Source organism: Marmota marmota, unplaced genomic scaffold (assembly GCF_001458135.2).
Source record: "Marmota marmota marmota unplaced genomic scaffold, marMar, whole genome shotgun sequence".
Lineage (NCBI taxonomy): Eukaryota > Metazoa > Chordata > Mammalia > Rodentia > Sciuridae > Marmota > Marmota marmota.
Window position 1 is genome coordinate 13,257,002 of NW_026000019.1, and position 16,666 is coordinate 13,273,667.

Below are 16,666 nucleotides of genomic sequence, written 5' to 3' on the forward strand. Positions count from 1 at the left end.
CTCAGTGCAGACAGGCTGGTGACGTGGGGTTCGAGAATGGAAGATGAACTGGACTGCCCAAGACATGGTGTCTGCTGCATACTCTGACCCAAAGTCTCTCCTCGCCCATTATTAGTGCATCAGGAATACTCAGACAAGTAGCTGAATGTGAAGCCACAGAACCTTTCACAGACATGTTGAGAACTGCCCTAATGTCCACTCAAAGGACTGGGCAGAGAAGAAAACAGTCTTAGGGCCAGTATCCCAGCCATACCTACTCCCGCAGTGACCTTGTCTCCTTGCTGCATAACCCAGTGTGGTCTTTTTTATCTTCCTCAACCTAATAAAGTACTCACCACACAGGTAAGTTTGGCCAAGGACACCAAATCTTGTTGGCAAAGCTTTGAGTCTCCACTGAAGACTTTGGGGCCCAAAGTGTGTCTGGGACCCCAGTTAAGTCACAACAACCCCCTGGCAGCACTGGTCAGAGAACACAGGCACAGAGCACAGCCTGCTGCAAATACCTAGCAAGTCACTATGGAGTGCTCCCCTCCCCCTGCCCCTCTGCCCAAGAAAGAAGGAAAAAACAAAGAGAAGGTGGGTGGGGGATGCCCCACACAAAATAAGATGGTGAAGATGTTGCCAGTGTCTGAGGAGCCTCAGGATGCCTCACTCTGGGTCCTCCAGGATAGCCAGGAGCTGCACATGTAATCAGTGAGTTTTGCCTGCCCATCCTCCCTAGGCGGACTCTGTCAGCACCACGCAGAACTTTCTGCAGTGATAGAAATGTTTACGCCTGTGTTGTCCAAATACAGAAGCCAGTAGTAGCCACAAATAGCCCTTGAGCAGTTGGAATGTGGCTAGTGTGAGGAACTACACTTCAGTTTTTTTGTTTGTTTTAATTAAAAAATATTTTCTTTCCATTCAGGGCCTGCATACTAACACACCTCATGCAGAGAGGAAACCAGGATGGAGATTTTCCTAAAAAGCATTTGTCTAGGAGCCTTGATGACTCTGATTGAGGTGTTTCTGTCCTGTCCCCTCAGCCAAATACAGAAATGTGCACATCCTTTCTCTAGAGGAAATAACTAAATGTGAAGGACTTTAAAATGTAACAGAACAAGGCCGAGCATGGTGGGGCACACTGGTAATCCCAGGGGCTCGGGACGTCTCAGGCAAGAGAATCTCAAGTTCAGAGCAACTTAGCAAGTTCAGTGAGACCCTGTCTCTAAGCAAAACACAAAGAAAAAGGGGAAGGGCTGGGGATGTGGCTCAGTGGTTAAGAGCCCCTGGGTTCAACCCCCAGTACCAAAAAAGTAACCAAACAAACAATAACTAAAAGTTATGTGGCCAACATTTTTTTCTTCCAACTCCCTAAATTTAGGGGCAGAAGGAGTTCCTGTTAGGTAATCATAGAACCTCCTCTATCACTCCTTCATTGAGTAGTTCTGGTATTTCAGGGCTGTAAGCAGTCCCAGAGTTCAGAGTTGTCTCTCTGGTTTCCTTCTGGTGATGAAAGGCCCTCCTGTGCCTCAGCCTTCTATTATGTCAAGAGGGGAAACGGCCAGAAAACCAAACCAAAATCAAGACACATCAGCTTCTAAAGAATTTCCATGTTTATTTTACACAGTTTTACCGTACACATCTCATGCCAACACACAGGAGGCAATATACAGACAAACGCACCAGCTTCTGCTCTCCAAAGTCACATGGCAATAAATAAGGATGGGTGGGTCCTTTTTTTTTTTCTTTTTCTTTTTTATTTTTTCCAGGAAACGAGACTTCATTTCTTTTTAACTGTACAAAATTTACACTGCGAAGGATGAGGGCAACAATCCAGAGCTCAGGGACCTGGGGCTTTGAGGGCTGAATGTGCACTCGGAGCGGCTTCTGGGGTTCTGTGGCCCTGAACCTGCTCCTTAGGCTGAACACAGTCCTCAAGTGGGAAAGTACAATGTGATCCTTGTCTCTAGGTGAGCAACAGGTGAAAGTGGGGGTGTCCTTGCTCCGTCCACCTGTGCTCTGCCTCCCTAAGCAAAGGAATGCTTGGCGCACCTCCAAACCTGCAGCTGTCTCCTCACCAGAGCTAGCAGCATGAAACTGTGCTTTTAGTGTGGTCCTACCAAGCAGAGTGTGGATGGGATGACTTGGCTGAGCTCTCTCTTTTTGGCTCCAGTCACCGTGTTAGAGCAGTTGGAGCAACTACTGCCAAAAGGGCCAATTGACCAATCCAAGAAAAGAGAGAGCCAGTGATGTGCTTTTATTTAGCTTTCAGCATGCCCAGAGCCCTTCAGCAGCAGGCAATAAAACAAAACTCATTTCCGCTTAATTGAATTTCTCTTCATCTCATGGTTTCCAATTTTTAAAGTGCAATGTTTAAAAATGAGCCTCCTCAGGCTATCTGGGCCCTGCTGGCTGAAGAGGTGTGGCCATCGTTCCATGGCTGTAACCTGGGTGTCAGTGGGGCGTGCCGGGAAGGCTGTGTGGTGGTCAGGGGGCAGGTAGTGGACTGTCACACAGCACACAGCCTTGGCTCATCAGAAGCCTCGAGCCACCTCCTACAAGGAGGCAGTGGGTTCAGATGAGCAGCTCTGAGCTCCAGATGGGGATGTCTTTTTCTACAGATTCCTTACATTTCTTGCAAAGTGAACTTAATGATGAAGATCTAATGGCCCCCAATTATCTTATCAGATTTTATGTTTTACAGTGGCACAAAAAGCCTTCAAGGACACTGCCAAATGCTTCTCTTAGGTCTTAATTTTGATCTTTTTCCCTGTTATTCACTATATTAATTTGCAGGAACAATATTATCAGTATGATAGTTGATGTTCTTCTTACATTATGCTCATAACTATCAGGGGAAGCAAGAAAGAGCAAGCATATAGACCAGAAAGAGTTGCCTGGGGTTACACAGCAAGTCCTTGAAGAGCCAAGAACCCCACTTCCCAACAACAGGATTTACCCACGGTGAGCCCTTAGATTTGGTACTGCCTCCCTGATTTAATCACTTTTCAGCAAATACAGATTTGTCCGTATCCACTTAGTTCACATTTTGCTTATCCAATTACCACTGGGAACTTGGGGGGTCAGTTATTAATTTACTCCAGTGTTCAGAAGCTTCCTGCTCTAAAGTCTGTTGGGTGGCACAGAGGATCATCTTTGTTAACTGCTCTCAAAGACAGGCCCAAATATTGCAAATGCCTCTAGAAGGTCTTGTGTCATTTCTTAAGTTCATCTGTGTCATTTAGCAAGGGGGGAGCAGTTGCCAGGTGGCACCAGATACTCCAGTAGTAGACGTGTGAGGAGTCTAATAGAGGAGTGCCTCTGGGGGCAGCTAAGTCTCAGAACACAGTGCTCACCAGTGACACTGGCCCATCGTCATGCAGCACAATTTGCATGGAGAGCCACTTAAAGTCTGAGACCGGTTGTGACTGTGCTTCTAAATAGGCACCCATGTTTGCTGCTCTCCAGGGGGGTGGCTCTGGGAATGCACCTTAAATACAGCTCTCTTGGACTTGTGGTCAGTGCTGTCTCAGGACCTCTTTTCCAGCACCTCTGAGCTACCACCAACATCACTGCACTACCCAGATTCCCTCAAGAGAATACTTCAACCATTGAACTGGGAGTATGATTAACTCCTTTATAAAAATAAAACAGCTCAACCTAAATTGATCTTTTATAGTGCTATACAGAGGGCAGGACCCCCTTTAAAGATCCTGCTGTCCCACACTATACTCACCTCTGAACCCATGAGATATTAAGCTCAGTAGGGACCTGGCCGGGCAGCTTTCCACTGGCTTGCCACACAGCCTCTCGCCTGTGTATTTCGAGCGGCCTGCTGAGAAGCATGTATTCAGGAAGTTGGCCTCCAAACAGAAGGTTGTGATCTCCCTCTCTTCACATGCTTATTATCTTGCATTTGTGTCCATTCCCACCCCACCTTGTTGGGGACTTCCAATAGCATAGAATTGGATGGGCTTAACGTACCACTATCCACAAACATGGAGCCTCAAGAAAAGAGTCCATATTTGCAGACTCCCCAGGCAAAAATGAGGGCATTTGCAATCCACCAAAAAAAGAAAAAAAAAAAAAAACAAGGGTATGCTACAAAACTGATCAGAGGATAGGTGGCCTGAAGGCTTCTTCAGGAATTCATTGACTGTGTCTCTTAAAGATACTTAATGGAACTTACTGCAGCCCTGGAACAGAGCTTTAAAAAGACACTTCCCTTAGTCTGCCTGCAGCATGCCTAAATCTCTGCAGTCTTCACAGGGTGATCAACCATCACAGAAGGAAGGGTCCTTCGGATCTTTGGCCCCATCACTTCATATGAAAGAAAGGCAAGGCCTTCGCATTCTTCCTACCCTGCCAATCTCATTTAAGAGAATGGGAGGCCAGAAGAAGCAAACCACAGTTTCCCAAGGGAGTGGAAATACATTGCAGCTGGCTAAATTCCCAGCTTACACATGGAGAGCATCCTGATGGCCAGAAGTGGGGTTGCACAAGGTGGCAGTTGCAGCTTTGACCTTGCTGCAGGCTTAGTGACATGCTCTGCAAACCTGCAAGCAGGAAGTCCCTGCACTGCCACTAGCTGGGGAGCTCTGGCTTCTGAGCACAGGACAGGAGCCCAGGGCATGGCACCAGTCCAGCAAGCAACCCAGAGAAATGCAGCCCAAGGACCGCTTCAAACCTTTTAGACCCTAGAGTATTCCTCCCAACCAAGGTAAGCCAAAAAAGCATTGCTGTCTTCGGTGGAGTCAGCAAGCACAGCAGAGAAGGCTTTCATGTTTTAGCGGGAGGAGGGCAGACTTGCAAGCTCACCTAAACCAACGCCCCCAAGGCAAACTCCAAATTTCATTTCACCCCACAAGGAGACTGGCATCTGCCCATGTGGCTAAGCAGACTGCACAGTTGGAACCCAAATGCATCTCCAGGTGCTGTCACTGATTGTCACTCTGCTCTCTCCATGGTTAGCTTTGATCACTGTGTAGCCCGCAGCCTGTCTTGGGTAGTAACTGATACGAGCAAATCAAAAAAGGCACACTGTGCCAAGGGGACTCATCGGGCAGCTTGTGAAGGTCCAGGCCACTCAGCTCCAGCCTCAGAGTCACCTGCAATGAAAACCACTTCTTGCTGTGAGGGATTCAGTGGTCTAGATGGGATTTCTTAAAAACTAAAACCGTTGATTATTCTCTGGTTTGTACTTTCGCATAGGAAAGAAGTCATAATTTCACAGCAACAAAAAGGAAAGGAGAGGGGTGTGTTTTTAATATCAAATTGTGGCCATCAACGTGTTCACTGACCTTTAGAAACTGGCTATTTTATTTTGAAAATCAGGGTTCGATCAGCGAGGTCCAGAACCATCTCATTATACTCAAGGGCCTTGATGCTCTACCTCAGGAATCTCGGCTCTGGTGAGAGCCGGGGTCGGGGAGGCATTGTGTGAGACACACCGGTTGGAGCACAGTTCCCAGAGGCCCAGGTGGCCTGTCACAGTCACCTTGTGCTACCAAAGCACTGAGCAGCCAAAGCCACCAAGCAGGGCAGGCAGGGAGAGCGCCAGCAAGCCAGCACCTAGAGCTCCAGGCTGTCCCCCTGTGCCGTCTCAGCTGAGGCTGCTCTCCTGCCTCCTCCAAGAAAGCCGTGCCCTAGGGAGGCCGCACAGCCTGCTAGGACCCAGCAGAGCACTTCCATTGAAAATAATGGAAATTCACATTGGCGCACTTTTGATCCTTAAAAGGCAAGTCTCCTTTGATCCTTGGAGATATTCTCTCAAACCAGGAGGACAGGTAGGGTGGGAAGGAGAGAAGTTTAAAAAGCAGGATGATCCATTTCATCAAGCCAAGAGGCTGGGCTAGTTGGAAAGTCGGGGTAGCCTACACTGCTTCCTGTGGAGATGTCAGAGGTGGGTCCCCCAGCCATGGCTCTCAGCGTCTGGCTCACGCCCTGCCCTGCATGCGCAATGATGCCCAAATTACTGTCCACCGTGTAATCCAGCCCATTGAGCAAGGGAGCGTGGGATGGCAGGGACGATATGGAGGATGGAGACTGGGGGATTCCATAGGGACTCCCATCCCTCAAGTCCTGATAGGATTGTCCTGTCCCGTCCATGGAGAAGTTCCCATTCATTAACTGTCCACCTGTAACGTCCCCCACGTTGCCATAAATCCTATTGGTGTGGCCAAGTTCTGAGAGAATTTGATCTTCTGTGGACAAAAGAATGGAGATTTATTGTCAGCTGCCAGGACTTCAGTGGTCTCTGCTCTTCACAACCTAGGAACCCATGACTGGGGAAGATACCCAAAGGCAGCAGCTGTCTCTCTGCCAAGCAAAGGTCAGACAGCAGCCAATCCACCTGGCCTCCAGGGACCAACCCAGGTCAAGGGGCAAAATAAGAAACACCTGCAGAGACCAATTCTCAGGTCCCAGATGGCTGGACATATATTTGATGAGCTTGTTGGCCCCGTGTATCTGGTGTACTAAAATATTCAGGCAACACTCAGGAGTATGAACACCCCAGGGTTGGTGGGTGGTGTTATCACAAGTGACAAATATGTGCTGCCAAGATTTACTCTAAAAGCTTTCAATGAGAAAAGTGCTTTGTTTCATTGGCTGGGAAACAAGCAGGATAGAACTAAGCTGGGGACCTTGCTTAGACATGTGTACAAAATCCTTCTGGTCTACCCAGAAAGGAGGTTCAGTATCAAAGGACTTGGCTTCTCTCTATTCAATAAGCTCTTCACTGGGGGCAAAAATCATTTAAGGCCACTGGACCCTCTTGTCTCTTGAGCCATTTCATTAAGGGGATCTAGTGCAATCTTTATCACATGAAAGAATTCGTCTCTCCAACAGAGGCCAGAAATTTTAGCCTTAAGAAATAAAGGATTTTATAAATGCCCAGAGAGACTAATGCTATGTCAGTCTGGGACCCATCTGTACCCAACAGGAATGCTTTAACAATACTGAATTTCAAGCGTGGATCTCAACAGCTCAGATGAGATTAGGTGACTTTCCCAATCCTGCCAAGTAGACAGGTGAGAATGGGGTCCTGGGCCTTCTGACCTGTAGGTCTCAGCAGACCTCCCGGCTGAGCCTCAGTCCTCTCAGACACTGTGCTCCTCTAGGCCACTCATTCCACCCTCTGTCCCACAAACTTCTTCCACTTTCCCACCTGGGCTACACATCAATTCCTGTAAGAAGCCTCCCTACACTATTCAAAACCCATCCCTCAGAGACCTCCCATGCCACCCGTGAAAATGTAAAAGCAAGGGGCAAGGGAAGGCTGATGTCCTTCAAAGGGAGCAGGATGCAGAAGGCTCAGCTCCACTCTAAAATGGCCATGATTTGGCCCTTTGGCTATGGGAGCCACTGGCTCCTGTAGGGACAGTCACACCCTCCCTGAGTACAAGTGTGCTTAGCTTTCCCCTGGGCACGTCGACAGCTGGTGTGTTCACTGAGCCCAGTGACTGAGATGACATGCGGGGGCACTCCCCATTTATAGATGGGAATGCAGCAGCTCATGAAAAATGAGTTGCTCTAATAGAGCCACCCTGCAAGCTAGGCTTCTGATCAGTGTCCTTGCCGTCCCCAACAGAAGTCCTTCCCCATTTGCGGACTCGGTAACTGAGAGCAGGTAGGGTTATTTGTGAACAACCTAGGGATCCACTGTGTGCAGTAATTTGCAATTTTGCTGATGCCCCAATCTGAACAGAGCGCATGCTGCGAAGCTCGTGTGCCGGGTTGAGAGGAAGCAAGTGCCCCGCTCACATGCACTCACAGCAGTGATCTCCAGGAAGAGGCCTGTTGAGCGTGCTTCCTGTCACCAGGATAGGAGGACGGGGTTCCTTTAGGGGACCATAGGAGGTGGCCAGTGTCCCCACAAAAGGGAGAGGTACAGGAACAGGGTTGGGGCAAGCACTGAGATGCAGCCCTCTGTTCACAGCTGGGTGGTCTGGTGAGGGCACCCCAGTCAGCAGGAAATGAGGGGGACCTCAGGGCCATGAGTAGGGCCTGGCTGCACCCCACGGACCTGTTCCTCTCCTTTTCTATTCCCTGTCCCGTCCTGAAGGGCCCTAGCACCTTCCCCACCCTTTACTGAGGTCTTGGGAGGGAGTTGCCAAGGCCTGAAGAAAGAGCCACCTGTGAGCCAGGGCCTACTGTTCCCCAGGGGCCTTCCCTAGGACCTCGCCCGGAAGCTCAGCTCACTGTCACTAACCCCACAGTCCTCTGCCGAGCTCTCTTTCTCCTGCTTGCTGCCTCCCCGGCTCCTCTTGACGCTCTTATAGAACTGTCCCCAGCGATGCCGCCCTGCGTCCTTCTTCAAGCGTTTCTCCTTGGCCCTCCTGTTCTGAAACCAAACCTGCCACAAAGCACAAGGGACTCAGGGGGAGTGCCATCAGCCCAAAGCCTCCAGGACCCAAACGCAGGTGGCTGGAGACAGACTAAAGCCTATTCACCTGCCCCTGCTCTCTCCAGCCTGGGCCTCTGAACTCTGCCTGAGATTCTGGCTAACACCCCCAGGGACACGGGGTCACTGCCCTGAGCCCAACTGCCCATGGGGATGGTGATGTCACACCAGTTCCTGGCTCTGGACACCACACTCTGTCCCTCCCTGCCAGAGGCCCAGATCCCCAGAGGGCAAAGGAGGGCTGGCCTCTAACCTGAACAACCCTCATGTCCAGGCCTGTCTCCGAGGACAGCTGCTCCCTCACGTGGCGCGCGGGTTTCGGGGAGTTCTTGTAGGCATTCTTTAGTGTCTCCAGCTGCTTGGCTGTGATGGTGGTCCGTGGCCGCTTAGCTCCAGCCTCGGAGTCATCTGCAATGAAAACCACCCCTTACTGGATCAGCAGGTTGGAAGCAGCTGGGCCTCCTCCTTCCTTCCCCCCAGGCAGTAGAACACTTGCTCCATGTAGGGCTGGGGAAGAGGGCGAGCATCACCATGGCGTGGTCCCCACCCCTGCAGCCTCCACAGCACTGAAAGTGAGGTGCACTGCCCCCAAGTCCCTGGCCTCTGGCTCCCCTCCAGAGCCTCCGTCTCCCCTGGTCCCACCTCATGGCCTCTGCCATGGCCTCCCTGGGCTCCCAACTGGGGACAGCCTGCACCTCACTCGCCGTCCAAGCAGTGTTTATGATCTACGGGTCAGAACCCACTAGTGGCTTATAAAGTCAATCTAGTCAATCAAAACTAAAAGAGGAAACAGGATGAACAGACAGAGCAGTGTTTCATGAAACTTGTTCACTTTCCCTGTTTGAATGTGCGCCCTGAGTTGAAATTGAAGTGAGCTTCTCACAGTGGATCTTAGTCAACATTTTTTGAAAAGCACTGAATTCCGGAGTGTTCCAGGTAACGCACTGGTCAACACAGAGTGTTTGATGGGTTTTGAACAGAAGAACCTCGAGTCTCTGTTAGCTAAAGGCTGGTTTGTTCCATTCCCAGTCAGGCACAGAGAGGCAGCTGGTGTGCTCAGTACCACACAGTCGTGCAAACAGCTTGCTGCCTCACCTGGGACTTGGGCACATTTCTCCCCCTCTGCACAGTGGCCCTGGAGGACACTAAGAATAAAGGCCACTGCAGGCTCCTGGTTCTCTGTGCCCCTCACATGTATACTTCAGAGCCTCTGCTACATTCCTGTCCTCTTCCCTGCCTCTCCTCCTTTAAGAACGTTCAAGAAAAACCTCTTAGGAACAACAATAATAGGCAACACTTATTAAGCACCTTCTGTGTGCCTGGTTCACTACAAGCTTTATAGGCAGTCAGTCCCCACAATTCTAAAAGGTTCTCCAAGTAGAAGACCTAGGTGTGGCCTTCTTGGCCCTGGGCAACTGACTTGGGCAAGCAGCCTCACCGTCTGAAGCTTGGGGAGCAACACCTGCCCTTGGGGAGCCATGCGTTCTAGGGGGTTAAGCAGTGGCGCAGCTGGGGCCGCAATACACACACACACACACACACACACACACAGCAGAGGGTAGAAGCCCAGTGTCCTCTCTCCTCCTTGGGCTGTTTCCCAGCATAAGCTACTGTCATCCCAGAACCATCCCAGATCCACTCTCACCCATCTCCCTCCCTGGAGTCCAGGACCCAAGGCAGGGGTGCAGGACAGAGCCCCCATGCTTAGAGAGTAAGGCCAACACAGACAACCTCCACAATTTGTGAAATTCTAGAGTTCAGCATGACGTTGTTTGATGCAAACTTGAATTATGCAGATATGAAATGGTGTACTTTTAAAATATGAATAGAGTCTTCATGGATAAACTTTTAAATAATAAAACTATGAAAACTATGTGAGCCGGGATGGTGGCAAATGCCTCTATATAGGACTAGATATAGTCCCAGCTACTGAGGGCTGAGCGGGAGGCTAGCATGGGCCCAGGAGTTCAAGATCGGCCTGGGCAACACAGTGAGAGCCCGTCTCAAAGAAAGAAAAAAGAGTTTAAGTCGGGGGGAATCGCTTAATTTCAAAACAGCCTTTCCTAGTGAATTAGAAATCATTTCACCACAGCAGATGGCAGCACCCCTGGGGTTTACCTGTCACCCGGGTTGGTGGCCTTTGGTGGCGCACCATTGCTGTGTGTTCAGGGCTTTCTTCTTGTGATTACGGGGACTATTATCCTGTTATTTTAACATTCACTGTTATTATAATTTAAAATCTTTTTTATATCCTATAACAATGTCATCCAAGTATTCATTAAGTAGTGGCGGCAGTGCTCGTGCTGAAAAATGTACCCGAAAATCAATAACTTTGGTGCGGAAGTTAAATGTGATAAAATGCTATCAGGAAGGCCAAGGGACACCACAATACCCCCGGCTGTTAATTTAGGAGAGAGCCTCGGGCACGGTACTAAAGGTAATGCTGAGAAAATAAAAAGTAACATTAAGGCGGAGATCTCCTTCACAGGCTGTGGATCTGTATGCTGGCAGGGGCCCCTCCCCCCAGGTTTGCATTAATTCCTAGGGGAAAATTAGTCTCAATGTACGTTAGCGTTGAATTATGCAGGGTCTCCTAGAACTTATCCCTGATATAAAATGCGCCCTCATTATTTTGAAAATGCAGATATCCAAGGAGATGGAACAAATGAACAAAATCATTCATACTAAGGTGCAAATAGCTGATATATTAGATCCTTTGTTTAGCTCAAGGGAGGAAATTATAAGCCTAAAAGAAGACTTAGGGAGATAAGGAGAAATCACAACACATTCAAAGGCAGACAAATGTCCTCTGCTGCACCAAGGACCACCCGGCTATCCCAGGATGGAGCGGCTCCGCCTCCCTGACAGCCAGAGGACACCTGGGGAACAGGGCAGAGGTGCCTTCAGCTGCCTAAAACATGCCACACCTACCTGTCTGCATGTCTCTCCCACACGAGTCTCACTCTTATTTAACACCCCAGTTCACAAGCCTCTTCCTGCTTAAACCTCGGGAGACAGCCCACAGGGGCAGCTTCTGTCCAGCCCCACATGTAGCTGAGAAGCCAAGACTCAGTCAACTACACACCGTCCCAGAGGAGCCCCAAGTTCTTGGGGACGCCCACCCCGCCTCTGATGCCAAAGCCAGTGTCTCTCACTGTCCTGCAGAGGAGTGCCCCATGGAGCAAATATTCTTCCATAAAATCACGAGCCCCACACGTCTTTCTTGCCTCCCCAGCTAGATTACGACCAGTCTGTGTTTGTCTCCCTCTTCTCTCGAACCATCTCAGCACCATGAGATGCCGGCCGGGAGGACTCAGGGTCTAATGAACAAGTCCCTGACGTGAGAACCGAGAGGGGTGGTGCTTTGTGATCTGTGATGATGGGCATCAGGGTTCCAAAGGTGTCTCGGTGTCTTTGAGCCCATCTGAATCGGTGGCCTATTCCTGACCAGCCGCCCACTCTCTCATGACATCCTAATGAACCCCAAAGCAACAGCGTGGAGTTTAAGGAACCAGAGCAGAGACCAGTCTTCAGAGGCCATGGGTCTGTCCACCTGGCAAAGCCAGAGGTGTGAGGGTAATGGCAGAGAGGATCCCCAGAGATACAGGAAACCTCTGCCATGGGCTTCCCTGCCCCTCCCTTCCTCCCACCAAAGCCAAGTTTGGCCCAGCTAGTTCACCCAAGGACCCCTATGAGTTCCTCTGTGTCCTCGCTGCCACAAAACCTATTTCATACTGCATTTATTAATCAAAAACCTAATTTCTCCATGTATTGAGCAGATCCAGATAACATATGAGCCCAGGAAAGATCTGGAAGGAGATACATGAAACAGTTTTTGCTTTATTTATTTAATTCCATCAAGTACAGACCTATCAATAGGACTGCTTTCCACTGTGGAACCCTAAATTGATAAAAATTCTAGGCAAAGGCAAAAGACCTTGATGTTCCATGAGTTTGTGCATCTGAGATTCCTAGGTTGGATGTGACCAAATCCCAAATTCAGATCTGGAGTAAGACACCCCCACCCTGTGGGTGCAGCTTGGAATGAGAAGCCAGGGGTGGGGCTGCAAGAAGGAGGGAGTCGGGGTGGCCTTCCTGAGGGGAGCCAGTCTGAGCCCTGTCCAAGAGCTGGAGAGCCCCTAGGCTGCCCAAGAACAGGCCAGGGAGGGCAAGAGCAGCCTGGGCAGAGGTAAGGCAGGGTTCCCTGCTGATCTCAGCCTCCGCCCCACCAGCCGGGAATGGCCCTGAGGCAAGGGCAGGGGTCAGTTATGTTGCCAGTTGCCTCACTCAGCCCAATGCCCAGGCACTTGCTCCACTATCAGGTCTTCAGAAACAGCTGGGGCAGCAGCCCTCAGTCCCTTCCCAAGGCAGGAAACACCTGCAATGCAAGCCAACCCTCAGAGGGGACAGGCCAGTGCCGGTCTTGCTGTCCGCAGCCTTCGAGGCACAGGAGTGCAGAGGTGAGTGCACCCCAAAGTCAACACTCAGGAGAACCCCAGTATCCACTGCAGACCAAGCTCCAAGACTGCCCAGGCAAAGAGGCCACCAAGAGGATGACCAGAGGTCCCTGGCTGCTGGAGCCCGCCGTGGAGTAGGGCAACAGCACATCTCCACAGCCAGAGCCTGATTCATGCTTCACAAAGCCAGCGAGTGCAGCAGGTTAAGGTGACCAGAATCAGCTCCTGGGGCTCTGGAGGAGGAGGCCCAGTATTGAAGGGGCCCAGAGGTCCGGGCAGGGCTCAGGGAGAAGGACACCACAGGCAGAGGGAACGGCCTGACGGAGGCCTGGAGGGGGACAGTGCACAGGCAGGGACACTTACCGTTCTGCTTGGCTGTCTCGTAGTCCTCCTTGCACACCAGCCGCCCATCCTCCATGAGGTAGAACTCGTCCCCCGTGGCCAGCTGCCGGCTGCAGATGATACAGGCGAAGCAGTGCAGGTGGTAGACAAAGTCCTGGGCCTTGCGGACCACCTGGGTCGGGGGGATGCCCTGCTGGCAGGCCGTGCATTTCGTGCCGAAGCGCCTGTCAGGGCAGCAGAAAAGGATTAGGGGGAAGAGGCATGCCCGTGGGGTATGCCCTCTCCTAGCCCTCTCCTAGCCCACCACTCCAGTGTCCCTGGGCCCCGGGGGACACCCAGACCTCGTCCTCTGGGCCTCCAACTAGCTTCATCGCTTCAGGCTGGGCTCTTGCATCACCAATGAAGGGGTTGGACCAGAGCTAGTCACTAATGCCTCTCCTGAGGTCGACATCCCTGGGCTCCACATTGCCTGATTGACACCCATCCATCATGGGGGCAGGGGGTGGGGTTTCTAGGGCCCTTCCTGGGCAGCTGTACCTTCCCCTCCAGGCTTCCTAGTCTTTATGATGTGGTCTAACAGGGAACCACATGTGAAGCCCCCAGAAGCCTCTCCCCAGAGCGAAAGGCCCCAAAAGGCCAGTCAACAGCATAGGCCCACGTCCACACTGGCACTCTGAGAAAACATGCCTTGTCAGCAGAGCAGGCTCCCCATCTCTCCCTCCCCTCCCTCAGGACCAGGACGGCCCATCTCCTCCCTGTGGTGGTCCAAGGCAGGCCTAGCGAGGCACGCTTTAGGACCCTGCAACATCCCAGGGCAAGAGGTCTGCAGATATGTTTGGAAAACGCTGCTGAAGCCCTCTCCTGGGTCTCTCCCTTTCTGGACCTACATCAAGGCAAAAGAAAGTCATCCACTGCCACCCTGTGCTGGGACTAGGAAGGGAAGAGAAGCCGACAATTCAAAGAAGCATCCAGCGGGGTCCTGGAAGCCTCTTTCCCCAGGCTGGCCACAGAGATCCACAAAGCCACGCCAGGGTCACAGAGGCAAGAGGGAAACGAGGCCAGCGCCGTGGTGGGCAAGGAAGGGGTGCCTTGCAGCAGGTGAGCCTCCCCTCCTCGAGGAGGGAGGCGGCGGGGCTCGGGAAGCAGGGGCAGAGTTTAAAACAGCAATCAACCTAATTATTCATGACACTTCACACGGCAGAACTTTATCTTCTTCAGGATGAAAGACTTCGCCTAATGGATCTGGGGAAGGTTTGATTTTAATGGTCCTTTTAACTAATGCTTATAGGCAGCCTGATTTCCCCTGAAAGGACAGTACATATTTCATCCACATTAATACCAAATAAATTAATTATGGTCATGGCTATCATGATGAATCCCAGATTAATGCAGAATGATGGGTCTCTTAAGCAGCAATGATACCTGCTGGGGGGGTGCAGGGGCAGGGGCCTGCAACAGGCATGTCCAGCTGCAGCCTTGAACCACCCCCCATGGACATGGCATCCTGGAGGGAAGGGAGGGGTCTCCATGTCTGCATGGTGAACTCCCCAGGAGCCAGAATGGTGATTGGAAGACTGCTCTTCTGAGACTGGAACAGAAGGGTGTTAGAGTGTGTCTGCAACAAGGCTTGGGACACCAGGCTTCTGAATCCCTAGGATGTCTCTTAATTTGGTGGGGGATGTATGGAAGAGGCCTCTCAGAGCCCAAGTGCTCCACCTGAGATTCAGTATAGGCTTCATGAACCACTCTTCCCGAGTTACTCAGAATCCTGCCTCAGGAGGCCATCCAGGTGTGTGTCAGAATTCCAAAGGGATTCAGGACCCAAAAAAGTCAGTTCTTATTTGTTGAATAATGAAATCACTGAAGAACGACCCATGTCTTTAGAGGATGTACATGGAGTTGGGTGTGGTGGCACTTGCCTATAATCCCAGCGACCTGAGAGGCTAAGACAGGAGGGTAGCAAGTGTTGGAGACCCTCCTCAGCAATTTAGCAAGGCCCTAAGCAACTTAGTGAAACCGCTGCTCAAAACAAATACAAAGGACTTGAGATGCAGCACGGTGGTAAAACACTCCAGGTTCAATTCCTAGTACCAACGCCCCCAAAGGAAAAAAATAAAAAAGAAAAGAAAGAAATAGAAGATGCGCATGGAGAATGGAGATGGTAGTGGATGGCCCGTTCAGGAGGGTCCTGCCCCTCCCAGAGCACAGGGGAGAAACAGGCCCGCCCCACAGTGCCGCATAACCAGTGCCATCTGGGTCACAGGGAAGCAGCAGGCCATCTGCGTGTCTGGGGAACAGAGAGAAAGGAAACCTACCTATACACTACTGGAGAGTGTTTTCAAAAGCCTGTGCCCTCCTATCTCATCCATCCCCAAAGCAGGTGTGAGTTACAAACGAACAGAAACTCCACCAGGTCTGCCGGGAACCCTCCTGAGAAACCACCCACATCTGCAGGGTGTGTCCAAACCCTTTGCTGAAAAGATGGGGCGGGGAGTGGCTCCAGAGAAGATCTAGACTTTCCCCCAAACAAATCCTCACGTGGAGGCCTGGGCAGAGGAGAGACCCCAGAAGAGAGTGGAGGCCTCCAGAAGCTTCTCCCACCATGGGACCACGCCTCTCCCACCTCTAAAAGCAGAGAGGGCTTTAAGCCCAGTCGACACCAGAGCCCAGAGACATGAAAGATAACGGGGTATAAATTCAGTCTACAAACCGACAGTGATTCATGCGCAGGGGGCAAGTGCACAAGAAAAATGAAAAACAAATGGACTTTCCCACCAGCGTCTTTTAGCAATTGAAGCAATTTTCCTGATTGTGGGATTTATACCGATGGTTAAGTGGGAGTTGCTCCTCATTACCTTTTCTCCCCGGAGCACAGCCAACGGGCCCTTGCCAAGGGGGCCTCACGTCATCCTCGGCCCCCGGGGCTCCCCTGGCCTGGCCCGGCCCGAGGGCCACCCCACCTCTACCCAGAACCAGTGGACCCAGAATACAGAGCCATGGTGTGGGGTGATGAAGACACTGTTCCCAGGTTTCCAATCTTAGACCAGCCAGAGTCCCAGGGAGAGATGGCAGGCCACACAACTGTCCTGTGACAGGCAATAATGAGACACCCGGGCCTGGTTGGAATTCCCAGGCCCCAAGCAAGGTAAAACTGCTTCAGGGAGAACCATAGTCTGACCATTCTGACCAGATTCGAAGGATGCCGGGTGAGGGAGGAGGGACTGGACCAGCCAAGGAAGCCGGCTTCTGGCAATTTCCACTTTCCTAGGCAGCCCACATGCCATTCCAAGTACCTACTGTGTGCAGGGCCCTGCGCCATTGGAGGCTTAATGAATACTGGCCTTGCTTTCCAGAAAGTCATTCCAGCCACCCATCCGCCTGGCCAGCCTCTGGGGACAGCCAGACTCCCAAGAAAGGAGCTGGAGCTGTCCAAAATGATGACAAAAATGCAAAGAAGGGCTTGTGACGCCTCGTGGGGTTA

General features: G+C 51.3%; 1 protein-coding gene across 1 annotated transcript in view; it reads right to left on the reverse strand.

The window, feature by feature from the left end:
- Positions 1–1,433: 1,433 nt before the first annotated feature.
- Lhx4 (LIM homeobox 4) overlaps positions 1,434–16,666 on the reverse strand; it is a 42,028-nt gene continuing 26,795 nt past the window's right edge. Inside the window, exons 3-6 of the mRNA XM_015491618.2 lie at positions 13,207–13,409; positions 8,640–8,794; positions 8,169–8,338; positions 1,434–6,187 (exon numbers count right to left, since the gene is read on the reverse strand). Coding sequence (XP_015347104.1) covers positions 5,791–6,187; positions 8,169–8,338; positions 8,640–8,794; positions 13,207–13,409 — 925 coding nt within the window. The 3' untranslated portion in view covers positions 1,434–5,790. The remainder of the gene's footprint in view (positions 6,188–8,168; positions 8,339–8,639; positions 8,795–13,206; positions 13,410–16,666) is intronic.